General features: G+C 37.8%; 1 protein-coding gene across 1 annotated transcript in view; it reads right to left on the bottom strand.

Annotated features, from left to right (window-relative positions):
• Window positions 1-5602: 5602 nt before the first annotated feature.
• UPF2 (UPF2 regulator of nonsense transcripts homolog (yeast)) overlaps window positions 5603-17583 on the bottom strand; it is a 52678-nt gene continuing 40697 nt past the window's right edge. The window contains exons 16-20 of the mRNA XM_009882947.1: window positions 17148-17252; window positions 16109-16207; window positions 15202-15369; window positions 9615-9756; window positions 5603-5727 (exon numbers count right to left, since the gene is read on the bottom strand). Coding sequence (XP_009881249.1) covers window positions 5603-5727; window positions 9615-9756; window positions 15202-15369; window positions 16109-16207; window positions 17148-17252 — 639 coding nt within the window. The remainder of the gene's footprint in view (window positions 5728-9614; window positions 9757-15201; window positions 15370-16108; window positions 16208-17147; window positions 17253-17583) is intronic.

Here is a 17583-nt window from a genome sequence, read left to right as displayed (position 1 = left end):
TCTGCAGTAATGTAGTTCTGCAAAATTTCAGGCTTCTTCCTTCTCCAAACACCTCCTCTCAAAACTCACTTGCTGCTTTGCTTTTCATGACTAATGTCAGCTTTGGTGCCCTCTGTTCTCTCTCTCCTAATCACATCAACCAAAACCAGGAACATGAAATAGAAACACAAGCAACACCTGGTATTTGTTTTTCTGTTTTAAATATCATGTTCTTTCATGAACAGTTCTTTTCTTTGTGTGCCTTATTCTGCTGAACACATTTTCTTGCTTTCAGATGCACGAGCGTTAGAGGGGGGGGACAGTTCTTAAAGAGGAAACCAGCATCTGAAGTTCAAACTCCTGCTCTGAACTGAACTCTGCATGGAAAGCAGAGATAACTGACGGAGACTGATCTTTGTTTCTGCTCTCCTCCCACAAAACTGGCCTTTGAGACTAAACAGTACAGATGCGTTCCTGTATACTAGCAGGGGAAGAAAAATACTGGATGTACTAACTTAAGTCCTGGGAAACCTCAAGTACCTGTTGTGCCACAGTCAGCTTCTTTCCTCTCTCACAGATCTATGGAATTGGACAAAACATCACTTGCCTTCCACACGGGAGTGTGCAAGTATGGTCACCTATCAGACCGTGCGGTGACTTGATTCCACAGTAACGAATCAGTAACAGAGATTACAGACCTTAACATGGGCTGGAGAGAAATTTCAACAAATATAAAGATGTTTAGACTCATTCTAAACACATTACTACTGCTGGTGTGACTAAGTTCTCGACAGCAAAACTGGAAATTACATTCTGTCGAACCTTAACTAGCAATTTCCTATTAAAAAAAACGTAGCACTGGATTTTAGATAGCCATTATCAATTCAGCTGCGCAAGCATATATTCTCTGGACTAATCATACTGCAGAGTGTGTGCTTCTGACTAATAACATACTAAGGTGCCCTGGTTGTTTCCTAACAAATCTGAATTATCAACTTCCATACTGTAAACATCACAGATTCAAATAATCCACAAAAGCTAGTTGCACCTCAGTAAGAGAATCTGAAGTTCTGCAAGTTATTTGAGATTCTCATCTGTTCAACAGAAATAAAATACTCTGACAAAATCAAATCAAAGTCACAGTAGGCAAAGTGTGCTATTATCAGGAAGGTGTTTGGAGGATTGGTAGGTAGTTTGCAGAGGGCCACAAAGCTGCAGGGGGGGTTATTCCTTTATTTATTATTATTATTTATATTGAAACAAATTTATAAAGAATCTCTGTTTAAAAAGGAATATGCTAATAAAATCTTGCCTTCATTTCCCTCTAAAATTGCAATGAGATCTCTCTTCACTTTGCTATATGGGTTAGACTCGCACTTACATTTGCAGAGCCCAAAAAGAACCGTATTGCCACGACAAAAACCTGAGGACCTCGCTTTTCTTAGTCTTTTCTGTTCAGTTCCAGTGCAGTCCACCAAAAGAAGCCGCAGGATTTGGAACATTCCCCCACAAACACTTCGTATTCCTTCCCTGGGCTTTCCTCCCATAAAACAGCTGCAAAGGGAGGCTGGAATTTCTCTGCTGAGTTTGAGTGGCTCTCATGGAAAGCTACGCTAGCATGTGCGTGCATTAGGGAAAAGGATGTAGTGCAGGATCAAGAATGACAACTGAGAAAAGGTCAAGATTGCAATACCGGTGAAAAAGATGGCAAAGAATAAGGTGAACTGAGCTAGTACATAATTAAATACAGCACTGAATATTTAGCATTTATGATATCTAGAAGGTGAAGACGGGAGGCACTGCATCATAAAAATCCCTGAAGCAAGAGCAAAATAAAGTGATGACCTCTCAATTTTTTTTGAAAAGAATACAAGAGACCATTGAAAATGACAACTAAAGATTTCAAAAGCAGCGTGATGAACTAAGGGATAGATTTGTCGATTCAAGGCAGGGCTATGCCAACACACAAGTGGTGTTCCCCAGGGCCCAGTAATGTGGGCGGTTCTGCTTAATATCTTTATCAATGACCTGGAGGAGGGGATCAAGTGCCCCCTCAAGTAAGTTTGCGACCACATCATGTTGGGCAGGAGTGTCGACCTGCTTGAGGGTAGGAGGGCTCTACAGAGGGATCTGGACAGGCTGGATCCACGGGCCGAGGCCCATGTTATGAAGTTCAACAAGGCCAAATGATGGGTCCTGCACTTGGGCCACAACAACCCCATGCAGCGCTACAGGGTTGGGGAAGAATGGCTGGAAAGCTGCTGGGCAGAAAAGGCCCTGGGGGTGTTGGTTGACAGCCGGCTGAACATGAGCCAGCAGTGTGCCCGGTGGGCCAAGAAGGCCAATGGCATCCTGGCCTGTATCAGGAATAGTGTGGTGAGCAGGACGGGGGCAGTGATCTGTACTCGGCACTGGTGAGGCCCCACCTCGAGTGCTGTGTTCAGTTTTGGGCCCCTCACTACAAGATGGACATTGAGGTGTTGGAGCATGTCCAGAGAAGGGCAACAAAGCTGATGAGGGGTCTGGAGAACAAGTCTGATGAGGAATGGCTGAGGAAACTGGGGTTTCTGAAGAAAAGGAGGCTGAGGGGAGACTTTATCGCTCTCTACAACTACCTGAAAGAAAATCAGTCTCTTCTCCCAAGTAACAGGTGACAGGACAAGAGGAAACGGCCTCAAATTGACCCAGGGGAGATTTAGATTGGATATTAGGAAAAATTTCTTCACTGAAAGGTTTGTCAAGCATTGGAACAGGCTGCCCCGGGAAGTGGTTGAGTCGCCATCCCTGGAGGTATTTAAAAGACATGTAAATGTAGTGCCGAGGGACATGGTTTAGTGGTGGACTTGGCAGTGTTAGGTTTACAGTTGGACTCGATCTTAAGGGTCTATTCCAACTTAAATAATTCTATGATTCTAAAACCTGAGACTATACAAGCAAGTGATTACAAACAAACAGCAATAAATTTCTATTTTTGATCCAGCTTTTTGCACAGGCTAAATAACAAATCTGGCAACGCCTGTAAATCTCACTGCATTTAATTCAATACAGAAACAAGATGTTAATAGATAAAAAATAAAGTAAACATTGTGAAATATTTCTCTTTTGTTATTTAACAAAATGCATGCTGTATAGCCACAGACACGAATTAATTCTTCCATTTGCTGTAGGGTTATCACAGGCAAAAGAGATGATGCATTTGTAGGTGTTTTGGGGTTGGGTTTTTTTTGTTTTGTTTTAGCACCCAACTAGACCAGAACATAAACACAGAAAAATTTAGGTTCCTAGGGCCCTCTGGGGGTCATCTAGTACAAATCCTTCTGTGACAGCAGGGCTAATTGCAAAGCTAGATCCAGCTGTTCAAGGCCAAAAAACATATGGGAGAACCCAGTGCTGCCTTCAATAATTTTTCAATCATCCATTATCATAGGTAGATTTGCCTTTAACTTTCCAAAAGATGTTTGAAACACTGTGCTCAGGACATGTTTAGCAACACAAAAGTAAAGGCAAACACACCAAACAGATTTCTCTACTCTTAACAGTACTTGAAATGCAGGAAAGTCCTCATCCCAACCTTAGCTGTCAGATCCTGTCAGATTACATTACAATGGAATAAACCAGGAAATTTACTTGGTCAGATTATCTCTAAGGTCATGAAATTTAAAATAAAAAGTTGGATACCTTAAAGAAAGTAACATACATTATTATTTCCAATAAATTTGAGTTACTATTGCAAGAAAATAACCTATCAGTTCTCTTCATATACAAAGAAGAAATAACCCAACACAGCTCACTCTACATATAAGTGGTAACAGCTGTAATTACACAAATTAGTTCTATCACATAGGAAAGTGAGAACTTCTTCAAACAGATACTAAAATTAATAGCTTGGTTCCTATTTGCTCTCAGCAAATAGGAAGATACTTTAGTGTCCTCAGAGTCCATGGGTAGCTTCATAACTAAAAAACGAGGGTAATCTGGGCAGACAGATTGCCGTTCACTCTTTAAAGTCAGAAGACAATCTTCTATATATCCTATACATCAGGAGCTCTAAAAACGCAAGCAACAGACAATCTGTACCAGAATCAGTAAGACCCCCAGACTCCAATATATAAATCTCTGCTGAAATATCTTTCAGTGAGGGTTAAGAAAAGTAACATTCCCTTACTACAAGCTAAGATGGCTCAACTGATGCATGACTGCAAGCCCGAGCACTGCACTACACAGCAAATAAAATATGCCTGTAAAAACAAACTTCCTGGTCCCTGCTCTAAGGAGCTTATAGATTAAAAGGAACAAAAAGTAAATTACATAATACAAAACTACATCAGAATTGCAAGAGCATGGCACAGCTATTTGAACAAGCAAACACTACTTAAACTGTTCTCTGGACAATGTCTGACCTAGTTTACAGTGAAGTCCCCAATTATATTTTCCCTAAAACATTTAAAAATAAAAAGCTTTCCAAAGAACTGCATTTAAAAAAAAAAGTCTGCAAATATCACATCTACTGGTCTGGGTGCTGTATTTAAAGAATAACCACAGTGTGCTCCTTGTACAGGTTGCAAGGCATTTGGGAGAGATGACTGAAAGAAGAGAAGACTGCACAGTTATTGATGAAATACCTGCAAGTATTACAGCTATTCAGTGTAACTGAATAGTTTGTAGTTCTATGACAGTATTAAGTCACAGTGATACAAAGCGCTAAATGGACAGCATTGCTCATTTTATTGAGTTATATCTGGTGATTCTTTAAAAAAAATTTTAAATTGCTGTCTGTTTTCAAAAAGGAGGGGTTTTCTTTTTGCACAAGCAGTATCAGTGTAGGGTCTCAGTGGAGTAAGCGATCATCAGGAAGTTACAAAATACCTATAAAAATGTACCAGATAAAAGTTGGCAATGTTACTGTAACATAGGATTATTACACTACATTATTTCTAGTTTACAAAGACAGGCCCATTAGCAGGTAAACTCTCCCTTCCTTCTTGCTGCTCCCATCTATCCACCTCCAAAATTAACTTGCAAAGGGAAGAGAAACATGAAAGCAGAATGTGTTTCACCTGAAACTGTCTATTCAAATTTGTGCTGCAGGGTTAATTGAATGGTTTATTCTCAAGCTTACTGTGAGAGAGAAGAGACACACCAAGATACATTAAAGCTGTAGAATGACTATTAGACAAACTGGAATGGCTCTTTTCATGTTAACACTGTTTTTGGTACGCTCTTGGACACCATAAATCAAAGGTTCTCCTTCATCCCCATCTTTATTTTCTTTCCATTCAGAGCTTCAAATACAGAGGTATAGCTCTGAAATATAAATTCATTAAAGTGAAAAAGTACAATGGGAACGTCTCTAGATATTTTTTGAGTATCCTCTCCCGCCTCCCACTGAGAAAGCAGACTACCAGCCTTTTCACAACTGAAAAATAATCCTCTGGCTTCCAAACCTCTGTAAAGGACATATTTACAGACACTTAGATGCACAAAACGCTGCTCAGTATTTTAACAGAATGATTTAGACTGGAAACAACAAATGCACTTGCACTACACAGATCATTATCTGTTTCAATTAGGAAGGTAATTACTTGCCCAGAACCAGAATTACCACATTTAAAGGAAGATTGTCCTACCTCCCACCAGTTTTAAAGATTAGATCTGCATTAGGTGCTCCCTTTGGATGCTGGTAACGAGGCCGCCGTTCACGATTGGTATTTGCTGGAGCTGGACGCTGTGCCAGAGACTGCAACATTTCTGTAATTTCATACAGAAGACAGTTAAATACATTTTCTATGTATCTTTTTAAACAGGATTTTACACAAGTACATTTCACTGCCATGTAGTAAAAGAGATACCTTATTGACACTTTGCTGTACTTTAGGGTTAACACTCAAGTTACTCCACAAAAGCTAATTTAAAAAAAGAAGTTACTAAGTTGCACAGACAGTTTTGACAAATCCAAGCTACTCCATAATATGAACTTGCATTTCCAGATGTTCTTATAGAAGGAATTGCCAGCCAATGGTTTTCATCCCAGGTGCTTAAGAAAGGGGCTGTGACCTTTTATTTTCTAAACATATCAGCCACTACTTTCTTTATGAATGACCAGGGACAAAGGTTCACAGCAGTAGGAGAAGCCACAACATTAAACTACCCTGAAATAGTAACAACTGGACAATGTTGCTGCCAATTAAAGACTCAGTGAGAAACTTGTCCTAAAATTAGGCACTGAGAAGTCAGGTATTTAAGTCTAAGCTAGCTATAATAGGATCCTTTTACAGAAAGACAGGCACCTGAAGAGGGTGACTCAGCTGACCTGCTGTCTCATGGACGGAGCTTTTCACTTTACAGTCAGTGAGAAGAAATAGGTGGGTGCAGAACGAAGCCTATGCTGCACAGTTTAGCCCTGGACATCCAACTTTAGGGCAGTCTAAGCTTCGTAAGTATTGTGTTTTGGCATTCAGTAAAACTTAATTTCTAACATTTTGTTTTGTTTTGTTTTTTAATTATTTAAAAAAATGGCTACTTTGCAAGCTAAGTGAATGGTTATTAAGGACCCAATATAGTTACAAATACATCACAGGAACCTCCACATAACCTCTGCCCGTATGTTAGTGCATCTAATGGAAAGTATTTCTGACAGTCCACCTGTGCAAGAATCTACTTTGCTCAGCAGACAGATGGAATAAATGAAGGGGAAAAGTGGAATAAGCTGTTAAACAGATTATGTTTGAAAGTCTGCTCTGTCTGGTTCTCTAATCTCTGATAATCTCATTGGAGACACATACCCATCACCTGCTAGAAACAAACACTGCTCTCACAATGACTTGCACGGGGCAAACCTGGAGACTCTAATGAGATTCTCTCACCATTTACAAAATGCACATAAAGCTTTCAGTAAGTTACCCACCCAGTCTTTGAGAAACTGGGAAACTATGAATGATTTAATATACGATATCAGTGTCAACAGCTAACAAACCATGTGTGCACAATGCATATGCGCTCCTATCAACACCCGGAAAAGGCAAAGAAAGCCATTCAATACACTGACAGTCCATTTTTGTCAACATCATGAAATAACATCCTTCAAAACAATTCTGTACACCAGGAGAGATCTCTGTTGACAGAGACAAGACCCAGGAAGAAAATAAGAGACTATGGTATATTGCCAGCCAGGTGCTAGAAGCAAGCAATGAATGAGCAAGTGTGTGCATGCCTGTTGCTTCTGTTTTCCCCACTGTACGTGAAAGAAAATATCAGGGTTTTGCAAGTCCGTAACTGGGAAGTTGAGTAATTGAGAAGATAACAGAAGGAAGAAATGGCAAAGGAGCACAATGTATTAGCTATGCATGTCACCCATCTTTGGGTTTAGTGAAAAAAAAAAAAAAAACCTACAAAAAAAAATCCCAGTCAAATTGGGAGAGTCACCCATTCCCTAGTTTTTCTTTAAATTAAAAATACTAAAACCATTGCACAATGTATTAGCTATGCATGTCACCCATCTTTGGGTTTAGTGAAAAAAAAAAAAAAATCTACACAGAAAAATACCAGTCTAAATTGGAGAGTCATCCAGTTCCTAGTATTTCTTTAAATTAAAAATACTAAAAACCATTGCTGAAGTATTAAATAATTATCTGATACTACCTTGAAATACATTGGTGAATTTTCATCTGTTAGCTACCCTGTGCAGATGAAAAAAACCAAATGTACATGCAAATGTTAGGACAACCCTGAGGCATTCTTCCAGAAATTGAGACTTCTTCCTCCCTCAGTAACTTCAAAGCTTAAAATAGAAATTTAAAACCAACTCTTTCTTTCAGTGGGTATGTACCAACTTGTCACAGGCAAACTGACTCTTCAAAAGTAGCAATCAACTGCACAAAATCTAAATAAAAGAAGTTCCAAAGAGGAATGTAACTTGGCCTGTTTAATTTAATCTGATTAAAATGTCCTTTTCAGTTTGGTTATACTGTATATATTACTCAGGTTAATAAAAAAGAATTAACAGCTGTTTTTTAAAATGGATGTCAATTACAGAAAAACCTATTTCTTCTGTGTTTATTTTTTCCCTATATTAATGCTTTATACACAGCACCATGAAAATCTTTGAGAAATTAAAAAAACCCTGCCTATTACTGGTTATCAATTAGTATCAGTTGTCTGGTTCATTTCTTTTGGACAAAATCAATGTCATCCTTTTTTGGATGAAAAAGCACAATTGCTCACAGTAAAATCCTAGACTAAACTGACTGATTTTAAAGATACCCACAAAGTCATATGACAAGACATAAGACTCTCAACTTCCTGGCCAGTAAAAATACCAGAAATATCATTAATGAGGGAAAACCCACAAAAGGTCTGAGAAAAGCACTAAAATATCTAATTCTAGAGTCTACTGTTTCTCTTCCCTTTTCACAAGTGGGTTTTATAATAGGGGAGTGGCTCAGAAAAGAAGTTTTTAAGCTGATTACAATGTTTAATACTAAGAATATATTGTGTTATCATTTCAGAGCTCTGCAGACACTTACTTTGGAAAAAATACTCCTTTGTACGATTACAAGTTTAGTTCTTGTACTATCAAAGTTCTGAACAGAGTGTCAGATTCCATAGTGGTTTTAGCATTAGAGCTGCTTTAATTTAAATTTCCCATTTCTTGATGAATAATGACCTTTCACTAAATACCTTAAATGAGATTTCCTGCTAATTAACTACTTACACTGTGATTACCACCAGACTGCAACATCTTTACAAAAAAGTAGAGCAAGAACTTTAGAGATATCGAACAGAAATACTAATGTAAGAATTGAATACCATCAATTTTATTGGTCTGGCTTTGTTGACTACCTGAGTAAGCCAAGGAAAGTTGAGTCTGAAAAAAACCCCAACCAAACAAAAAAACACAAATCCAAACCCACAAACCACCCAACAACCAAACAAATCAAGCGCACCAGTTTAGGGGCCGTATAATCTGCTGTATTAACTGTTTGCTTCCATCTGTCCTGGTTACAAAATACCTGACTTCCACACCCTTAAAAAACAAATTAGATCGTATAATTTGTATGAAACCTTCATTTCGTTAATTTATTCTTATGCTCCAGATTTGTAGCACTCCTAGAACCTTTAGCAATATGAAGCTGAAGTGACAGTTTGTTTCTCAGGTGACAGTTACCTCTTAGTATTTGCAAGTCTTAGCAAGACTGATGAAGATTCTAAATACTATTATTATCTAAAATACCTATTAATATCTAAAAAGGAGAGCTTAAGTTGCACAAAATTAATTCCTCTTGTATCCAACTTAATTGTCTTGCAGTAATGGAGACAATGCCACAAACATCAGGTAATTTTGTGTCACCTTATTTTTACGGAAACAATCTCAGTTCTCCCCTTTTCCCAAAATAAATAAAAATGCCAAGATTTGAGGACCACTTGAAAATTGCTTTTCATGAAGAGCTCTGAAAACTTCTTCAAGCACAGAGACTAGAGAGTAAATAATGAATGACTGAAACTAAAATACAGGTTTTCCATGAAGTATCACAAATTAATATTCAGAACTTGAACTACTAATTATAAAAAATAATATTTTTTGTACATCCACAAAAGTACCTCTGAATACAAAAATTAAATTGGCATTTTTTTTTTACCCTGGTAGTCCTCTTGTTCTTGCCGTTCATTGATATCCAGAGTTAGCTTTTTCATCCTCATTCTCTCCTCCTGTTCAGCTTGCTGTTGGTTCCAATGGTTTGCAGCAAGTTGGGAAGACATTGGTACATTCAGGATCTTAAACTGCAAATGAAAATAAGTTTTTAAGTGCCCATCACAAAACAAAGCCAACCACAACACAATCCAAAATACAGAAGGGTTATCATAGAATTATTTATGTTGGAAGGGACCTTAAAGGTCACCTAGTTCCAATCCCCCTGCCACGGATAGGGACACCTCCCACCAGCCCAGGTTGCTCAGAGCCCCATCCAACCCGGCCTTGAACACCTCCAGGGACAGGGCAGGCACAGCTCCTCCAGGCAACCTGTGCCGGTGTCTCACCACCCTCACAGTAAGGGATTTCTTCCTAATATCTAATCTAAACCTACCCTCTTTCTGTTTTAAACCATTACCCATCGTCTTATCGTTATAATCCCTGATAAAGAGTCCCTCCCCACCTTTTCTGTAGGTCCCCTTTAGGGGGACTGGAAGGGGCTATAAGGTCTCCCCCGAGTCTTCTCCAGGCTGAACAACCCCAACTCTCTCAGCCTGTCCTCACAGGAGAGGTACTTCAGCCCTCTGATCATCTTCATGGCCCTCTTCTGGACTCACTCCAACGGGTTCACCTCCTTCTTGTGTTGGGGGGACACTATTATGGTTATTTCTAGGTTATTGTGATGAGATACTGTCTACATAAGCTTCTACTGAAAAGTCTGTTGTTTACTGGGGTTCTGGTTTGGTTGTTTTTTGTTGGGTTTTTTGTTGTTGTTGGGTTGGGTTTTTTGTTGGTTTTGGGTTGGTTTTTTTGTGTTTTTTTTTTTTTTTAAAGTTCTACTCCACATAAGGAAGCAAGAGACAATAAGATATTCAGACCCCCTACATGTTCTGTACACAGAACGTACAAAATAGGCTGATATACTGCTAAGGCAAAAGACTACTAAACACGGTATTTATGGGAACAAAATTGATTAACTTTCACCATAAGCACACAACTATATGCTTTATTTCTTATTTTCACATAAGAAAATACCCTCACAGTAAATTACACTGGTCTTGAGAACAAAGCACCATAGCGGGCTCAGAAAGCTGCATCTCCCTCCAAAAGTCTTTACCTTCCAAGGAGATGAAGCCCCTGAGCAGAATTTCTACTATTATCCCTTGTGATAACATAGGAGAAATGTTCCAAGCATTTCAGATATCCTCCAGCATTCCTTGGCCGGCACTTTTACTTTCACAAATGATTCTAGCTTCATAGTGCTTCCTGTTAGTCTGGAGATAACTGTAGCATCAAATTTTAGCTTTTCCTCCTCCCCCGCACCCAAACATCCACACTACACATTCAACATGTTATCTGATTTGCCATAAGCAACTTTAAAGACAAGCTTGGTACTACTCCTGCAGAATTACCCTCTCTCTGAAAAACACAGCTGAGATTTTCAGAGAGGCATAGGGAAGATGCTTTTTTTTCCCCCCAGACTCAGAAAATCCAAGTTTTTATTTCCACAGGATTTTTTTTTTTAAACAATTGTTCCAAAACAGAGAATTGATTCTTAGTCTTATCTGCAACTGAAACAATAGCTTTCAGAAACCCCTTAATGCTAAAGTTTGTGAACACATTTAGAAAAATTTCACATTCCCCTTCAACTGCACATCCATTAGAAATAAATATTTCTGTGGTGTAAGTGGGCTAACGCACTTAAGGATAATCACTCTTAATATTCCAGGAACTACTCTGAATCCTGCAGCTTGTTCTTGTCATCTAAGATCTATTTCCACAGAAATAAAAGCAGAGGCAAATTTCTAAGTGTTCTTTTCTGCTACTCTGTCAAAAGTTGCAGACAGAAAGATACATTACCAAAACTGCTGTTGAGAAGGTATGCAGTAAAAGCAAAATCCTCATGGCCAATAGTCAGTATTTAATGCAACAATTACTAAGAAATCTCAAGGTATCTGTGAGCTGGTAGCGCCCCACTAGTGGGAGAGGAATGATGAGTGTAAGAAAGACACAAAGTACGCAGATGCAGCATTTGAAAATAAACTATGTTTGAAACAGTTAAGACAGACCCTTGCAAAGACTTGAGAAAAAGCCGGGTGCAATGAAACCCTATCAACTAGAAAATTTATTTACATGAGACAAATCAGACAAAATATTGGGGGGGGTGTAATAGCATATTATATTGAACATAAATACAAGCTTGTTATTAAGGTGTGCAGGGAAGAATAAAAATGAAAATTCTTGAAATGCCAAAAGAAAAGTAAGCTTTAGTTAGTTATTGCTGAGCAGACTATGCACGTTCCCAGATGTTGTCAAATGAGCTTTATGCGAAAGACACAAATAACTAACCCATTTTGTGATAAAAAAACATTCCTTAGCTTCACCATTAAGCTCCTCATCTATCTTAACATGTCCTTTATATTTTGTTTGTTCTATGGATTTATCAGCTTAATGGGATTGGTAAGTGTTTTCAGACAGGATGCTTAAAGTAGGAAAAGAGAAAACTGAAATATAGAAGGGTGCAAATGGAAGAAACATACAAAAAACCAACAGACTGGTAATTAACAAAATACCCCTGAGTCAGTATCTCAAAGCAATCAGATGATTGCCATCTGAAATCAAATCACTGATGACAATTACTAAAGGATATGATTATTACTGAGCAAATGAAACATTTCCGACTTGGAAACAGTGAAGATGTACATTGAAAACCTGTTACAAGATCTATGAGATGAGGACAGAACATAAAGACTTCACTTAGAAGGTGGCAAACTGAAGAAAGACCAAAACAATCATTTAGAAGACGAAGACTAGATTACAAATTTCATAAAAATGCCACTGAAGTAAAGAATTTACATTCAAGGACAGACTTGACCATTCCATAGATACTACCACACTTTTATGGAACCTTGCTAAAAATCTTTCAAATGAAAGGAAATCTTGTGTCCTAGGTATTAACCAAATTTCCTGATGCTAGGTGACTTTCTTTGTTACGGTCTAAATCTCTGTTCACACCTACCTGGCATAAAACATCTTGGACAGTTTCAAAAGCATCAAATGGTATTAGAGAGACCTCAGCTCTGATTCCTTACGATGGCAATATTTCTTAATTTCCCCTTGCTCTCTCATGGCTTGTGGATAAATCATGATGCCATAGTCTAATTTCCAATAACCCTTTCCAGTTCTACTGCTACTGGTTTTGTAAGTTTTGTCATACAATTTCTTTGCTACAGTTGGCGGGTGAAAAAACCCAGCCATCTACTGCAAGATAGATGTTCCCTCCATGTCTTTGCTATTGTCCTTTTTTGTAAATCAGTGTGACAAAAAGGGATAAAATATGGTGTCCTTGCTACTAGCAGCCTGCAATGACTATTAATTCAGGTTGTATGCTGCTGGGAAATAGCAGTCAGTTGTTCTTGTGTTGCTTCAAGAAAAACAAGTTGTCAATGCTCCAGTAAGATCTGGCTGACACTGGCATGTGAACTGAGTATTTAGTGACTCGACATCAACTACCAAACATTAACCTCCAGAAGAAAGCACAGCACGTTCCGTTTTCATCAGTAAGTACTTTCTTACAGCAAAGATTTCCAGTTTGAGCAGCACCATTGACAAAGACCACAGAGATCAAACCAATTGGTAACAGAGGAAGCGATTAGGCTGATGTCATAGTGAGGTGGTGACACTTAGCATTCCAGTGACTGTGTGGATGAGAAGTTACCTACAGCCTTCCAGGTTGTCTGCAAGCTCCTTCTGACTGTTTTTAAAAAGCTGAAAGTTTACACCTTTAACTTAACAGTAAAGCATGCATCCATCACTTCAAAACTCTGTGCACATTCTCCTCACGCAGATTTAAAATATAGTACTATAAGAAGGAATAATTATTTTCTTTTCAACTCCACCTCTTCTTTCCTGCTTATTTTTCTATTAAATCTGAACTACTAAGACTTTTTTTTCCCCTGAATACATAACTATGGACAAAGAAGCCTTTCATTGACTCAAGAAATGAAGTAGTCTATAAAGCAACTGTTTTCCACATTTCTAGAAATGCTGAGAGGAGTTTTGGCAGGAAGAGCCTACTCCCAAAAGCAAATACTGGGGGAGGAGCAGGGAAAGCTCCTGAACAAGTTCTGCTTTCTTTTTCAAGCCACGTGTCAGCAATATTTTCCCTTCACACAGAATACGAAGATCCTAAAATTCTTGGTAACTACAGATACTCCCAGTAAATTATCCTGAAAAAGCTAAACACAACTTTATTTTTTTTTTAAATAGACTTCTCTTGAATCCCTTCTCAGCCCAATGACAACAGTTGAAATTCCCCACTCAAAACTTCTGTAGAACTTTGTAGAACATTCAAGTTCCAAGAAAACAGAATAACCAATCAAACGTAGTGAGGAAATCAGTCAAACATCAACACCAGCATGTATGTACCCATTCAAATAGGTATCGCCACTTACACTTTCAAAGCATTTAACTTCGCACAGCACGCACTCACCAGTTCAAGTGTTTTATGAGAAGAGACATTCCCACTTTCTATGCAGATTTTTAAAGTATCTTTCAGATGAAGGAAGAGGAAGACTATTTCAGGTTTATATACCTCAGCTATTATACCACTGTCACAATTCAGGTAACAAAAGTCAAAGCAAAGTAATGACACAGATCTAAACACTTGAAAGGTACAGATGCATGGAATGAAACAATGCCTTGGTTTTGCTTTCCATATAAGCTCAAGTCATTCATTTTCATCACCGATTTATACAACTGAAATGAAAAGGTTTCTTTAGAAGACCTAAACCATGATGAGGAACGTATGTGGAATGTGTTAAATATTGATTTGTATACTATGCATTTGCTGATGCAGGAAAACTCAAACATACACTGGAGAACAGTGCCAAGACAAACGTATAGCTTGGCTGCATGAAGCAAGGGGTTTGTTTTATCAACATGATTTCCATTTAAGTTTCTCTGACAGATTCACTTAGTGCATTCTGGTAGAGTCTCCTGAAAAAGCCTTCAGATAATGACTTTTTTTTGCCCAAGTTGAACAAATCCAGCCAAGTGTCAGTTACTCAGGAAATGGAGTTTAACAAACACCATATATCTTGATTTGAAGCTGGATGTGTTTTCAGAAAAATCTGTAGAACCTTGAAGATTCTGGAATACTCCTCCTCCTCTTCTTTTCTACTCCTTTTAACTTCCAGTGGCAGCCCACCAACCACAAGCATTCACCTTCAACAACTATGTTTAAAATACACATAAAACATACCACTGTCCCATTGGTGTGATCACAAAACATAGTTAGTAACAGTGTAATTTAACCACACTATTTTCCCACATGATTTCTATTAACAACCAAGAATTCAAAGAAACTACATACAGCATTTTCTATTTATCAAATTAAGATGCCTGCATCCTAATCTGATAAAAGAATGAAGAAACAAAAAACTCTGACTTCAAAAGTCACAGAGTGCGACTTACAGAAAAGTGAAAGGATTTTATTTATTTAATCAGTATCTATACCTTACATGAACTCTTACCTGTTGTTTGTTGCCTTTTCGTGTTAACATGACAAATGGCATTGTGTCTCCAGACTCTGACTCTCCTTCCCCACTTCCAAGTGGGGGACCCTTCTTGAGCTGACTTTTGAGATGTAGAGGAATAGCAACATCCAACTGATGTACTTTAACAGATTCGCCACTCCGTTGCTATCAAAAAGAGTAAAAAAGAGTAAATACTATAAATGATCAGATACTAAAAATGTTTGGCAATGCTCATGTTTTCATGACAAAGAAAAGTTTTAACCTCCCAAGAAAACAGACTAATATATAAATAGATGTGTTCGGCTTTATTACATTTTCCTTTGATTTCCTTGCTTGTGAAGAAGTTACAGGGATGGAGTACTTAAAATTTCAAAGGAATTTTAGATAACTTAACATTGTAAGGAATGAAATCTAGAGACTTGACACACTTGAGAATGGACAGTCTACATTCAAGATTTTTTTATAGCATGTTATTAATGTATTCCTCATACAGGCGTTGCAATACTAAAGTATTTACCAGATGTGACTGAAAAAGACATATAGGACCTAAAGCTTATGTAAAATTAAATGCAGCTACGTTTTAAACATTAAAAACTAGGCTTGGGCAGTCTAGGATAAATTCAGAAGCATCGCATATCTGATGTATTTATTACTAATTCAATAAAATATCTGTCAGCATGTCATATATTCACTGGGAAAACAATACAATTAACAGCCGTTTTACTAAAAGTTACTTATCCAAACATGTCAATTGCAGAGAACAGGCCACAACTAAGAAAAAAAAAATCCATGTTCTTTAGCATGGTAAGCTATGCATTAATCACTTATTTACTTAAAAAAAAAAAATCAAATACAGTTAGCTGTACAGCAAATCACATTAATTTCAGAAAATAAATATTTATACCTGAAGATTTTCCAGCATCATTTTATCCAATGCCTGAATGAAGTCTTCATCTTCTGCACAAGGCACATGCTTAAGTCCTCCTCCTTTAATCATTACTTCCTATTGCAATGGGAAAAACCCTGTTACATTAGTTTCAGAAATATGAATACTCAGTCTAGAAATATGGGGACAGATATCCTTATTGCTTCCACATCATACCTAATCAAAAGCTTAAAAACCAAGTTGTTAAAGAAAAAGGTTTTCAGCCGGGATTGTTTTCTTGAAGAAATATTTTCTTATGTTTATTGCATCAATTATTATGAAGCTTGGCCGCTCATAATATTCTGACACACTAGTGTATGTGTACAGAAGTATATGTACACATTCCAGATACTGCAACAATACGAAAGAAAAGTCTCTATCCCTACCACACCAAACAACTAATTTTTCCATTAAGTCCATAAAGTTAGAAGGCCTTTTCAAGCTGAATACCATTCTTTAGTATTTGGAAAGCACAACATGACAACAACCATGTTTAAAGTCAGTACCCCAACACATTTTTGATAACAATCATTACCTTCCTTACTATGTAACTGTAATTCAGGCTCAACTGGATGGGTTCTTTTGCTACAGATGTTCTAATCTGCCAATCCCAGCTCTGTATTTTGGGAATTTTGCACTTCTTGGTTTGTCGCCTTTTCATTTTTGAGATCTAGTGGAGTGGAATTACTGTACCTTGTTGTATCATATCAGTTTGCTACTATTGCTGGCATTGCAAAACCATCATTTATGCAATCTTTTCCAGCCTAGCTACCTGTGAAAGTGCATGGTCCTGTGAAAACACGTTGTAGTAAAGTTGATAGCATAAATATTTTCAGAAGGTAATAATGAAAGCTTGCAGATATAAAAAGCAGCTCTAGAACGTATTTGAAAGAATAGCAGGAAGTGTTCTTGCTGTGTTTTCCCAGATATGTTATGAGCAGCACAGGCAAAAAAACGTTCAGTAAAGAAAACCAACAATGCAAAAGTCAATTCACTCATCTAAAGCAACAATACATACTGTATTCTCCTCATCGGTTTCGTTTTCCTTATTGGAGTCTGTAAGATAATCTGTGTTTTCCTCCTCCTCTTCTTCACCTTCTTCTTCCTCGTTGTCAGAGCCCTCCTGAAATATTCAATGTTTTGAATTTGAGACCAGAATAACTTCTGACTGTTTTAAAACACAAGAGACCACTTGCATCTGATTTCTCATACATGTTTTCTGTACCTTTCTTACCGTCTACCCACACGAACCTGTTTAGTTCAGTTTGGTTTTAGCAAATTTGTTGTGTTTTGTATTTAATGCTTCAGTCTTAACTCCCTCAGCTTTATCTGACGTTTTCAAAAAAGTACAGCAGAAAACTGGGAGCAGTGGCTGATACACCAGATGGTTGTGCTGCCACTCAGAGGGAACTCAACAAGCTGGAGGAGTGGACTGACAGGAACTCATGAAGTCC

The sequence above is a fragment of the Charadrius vociferus genome, unplaced genomic scaffold (genome assembly GCF_000708025.1).
Source record: "Charadrius vociferus isolate BGI_N301 unplaced genomic scaffold, ASM70802v2 scaffold32, whole genome shotgun sequence".
In the NCBI taxonomy this organism is placed as follows: Eukaryota; Metazoa; Chordata; class Aves; order Charadriiformes; family Charadriidae; genus Charadrius; species Charadrius vociferus.
Note: the sequence above shows the minus strand (reverse complement) of the source record. Positions and strands in the feature narration are given on the sequence as shown.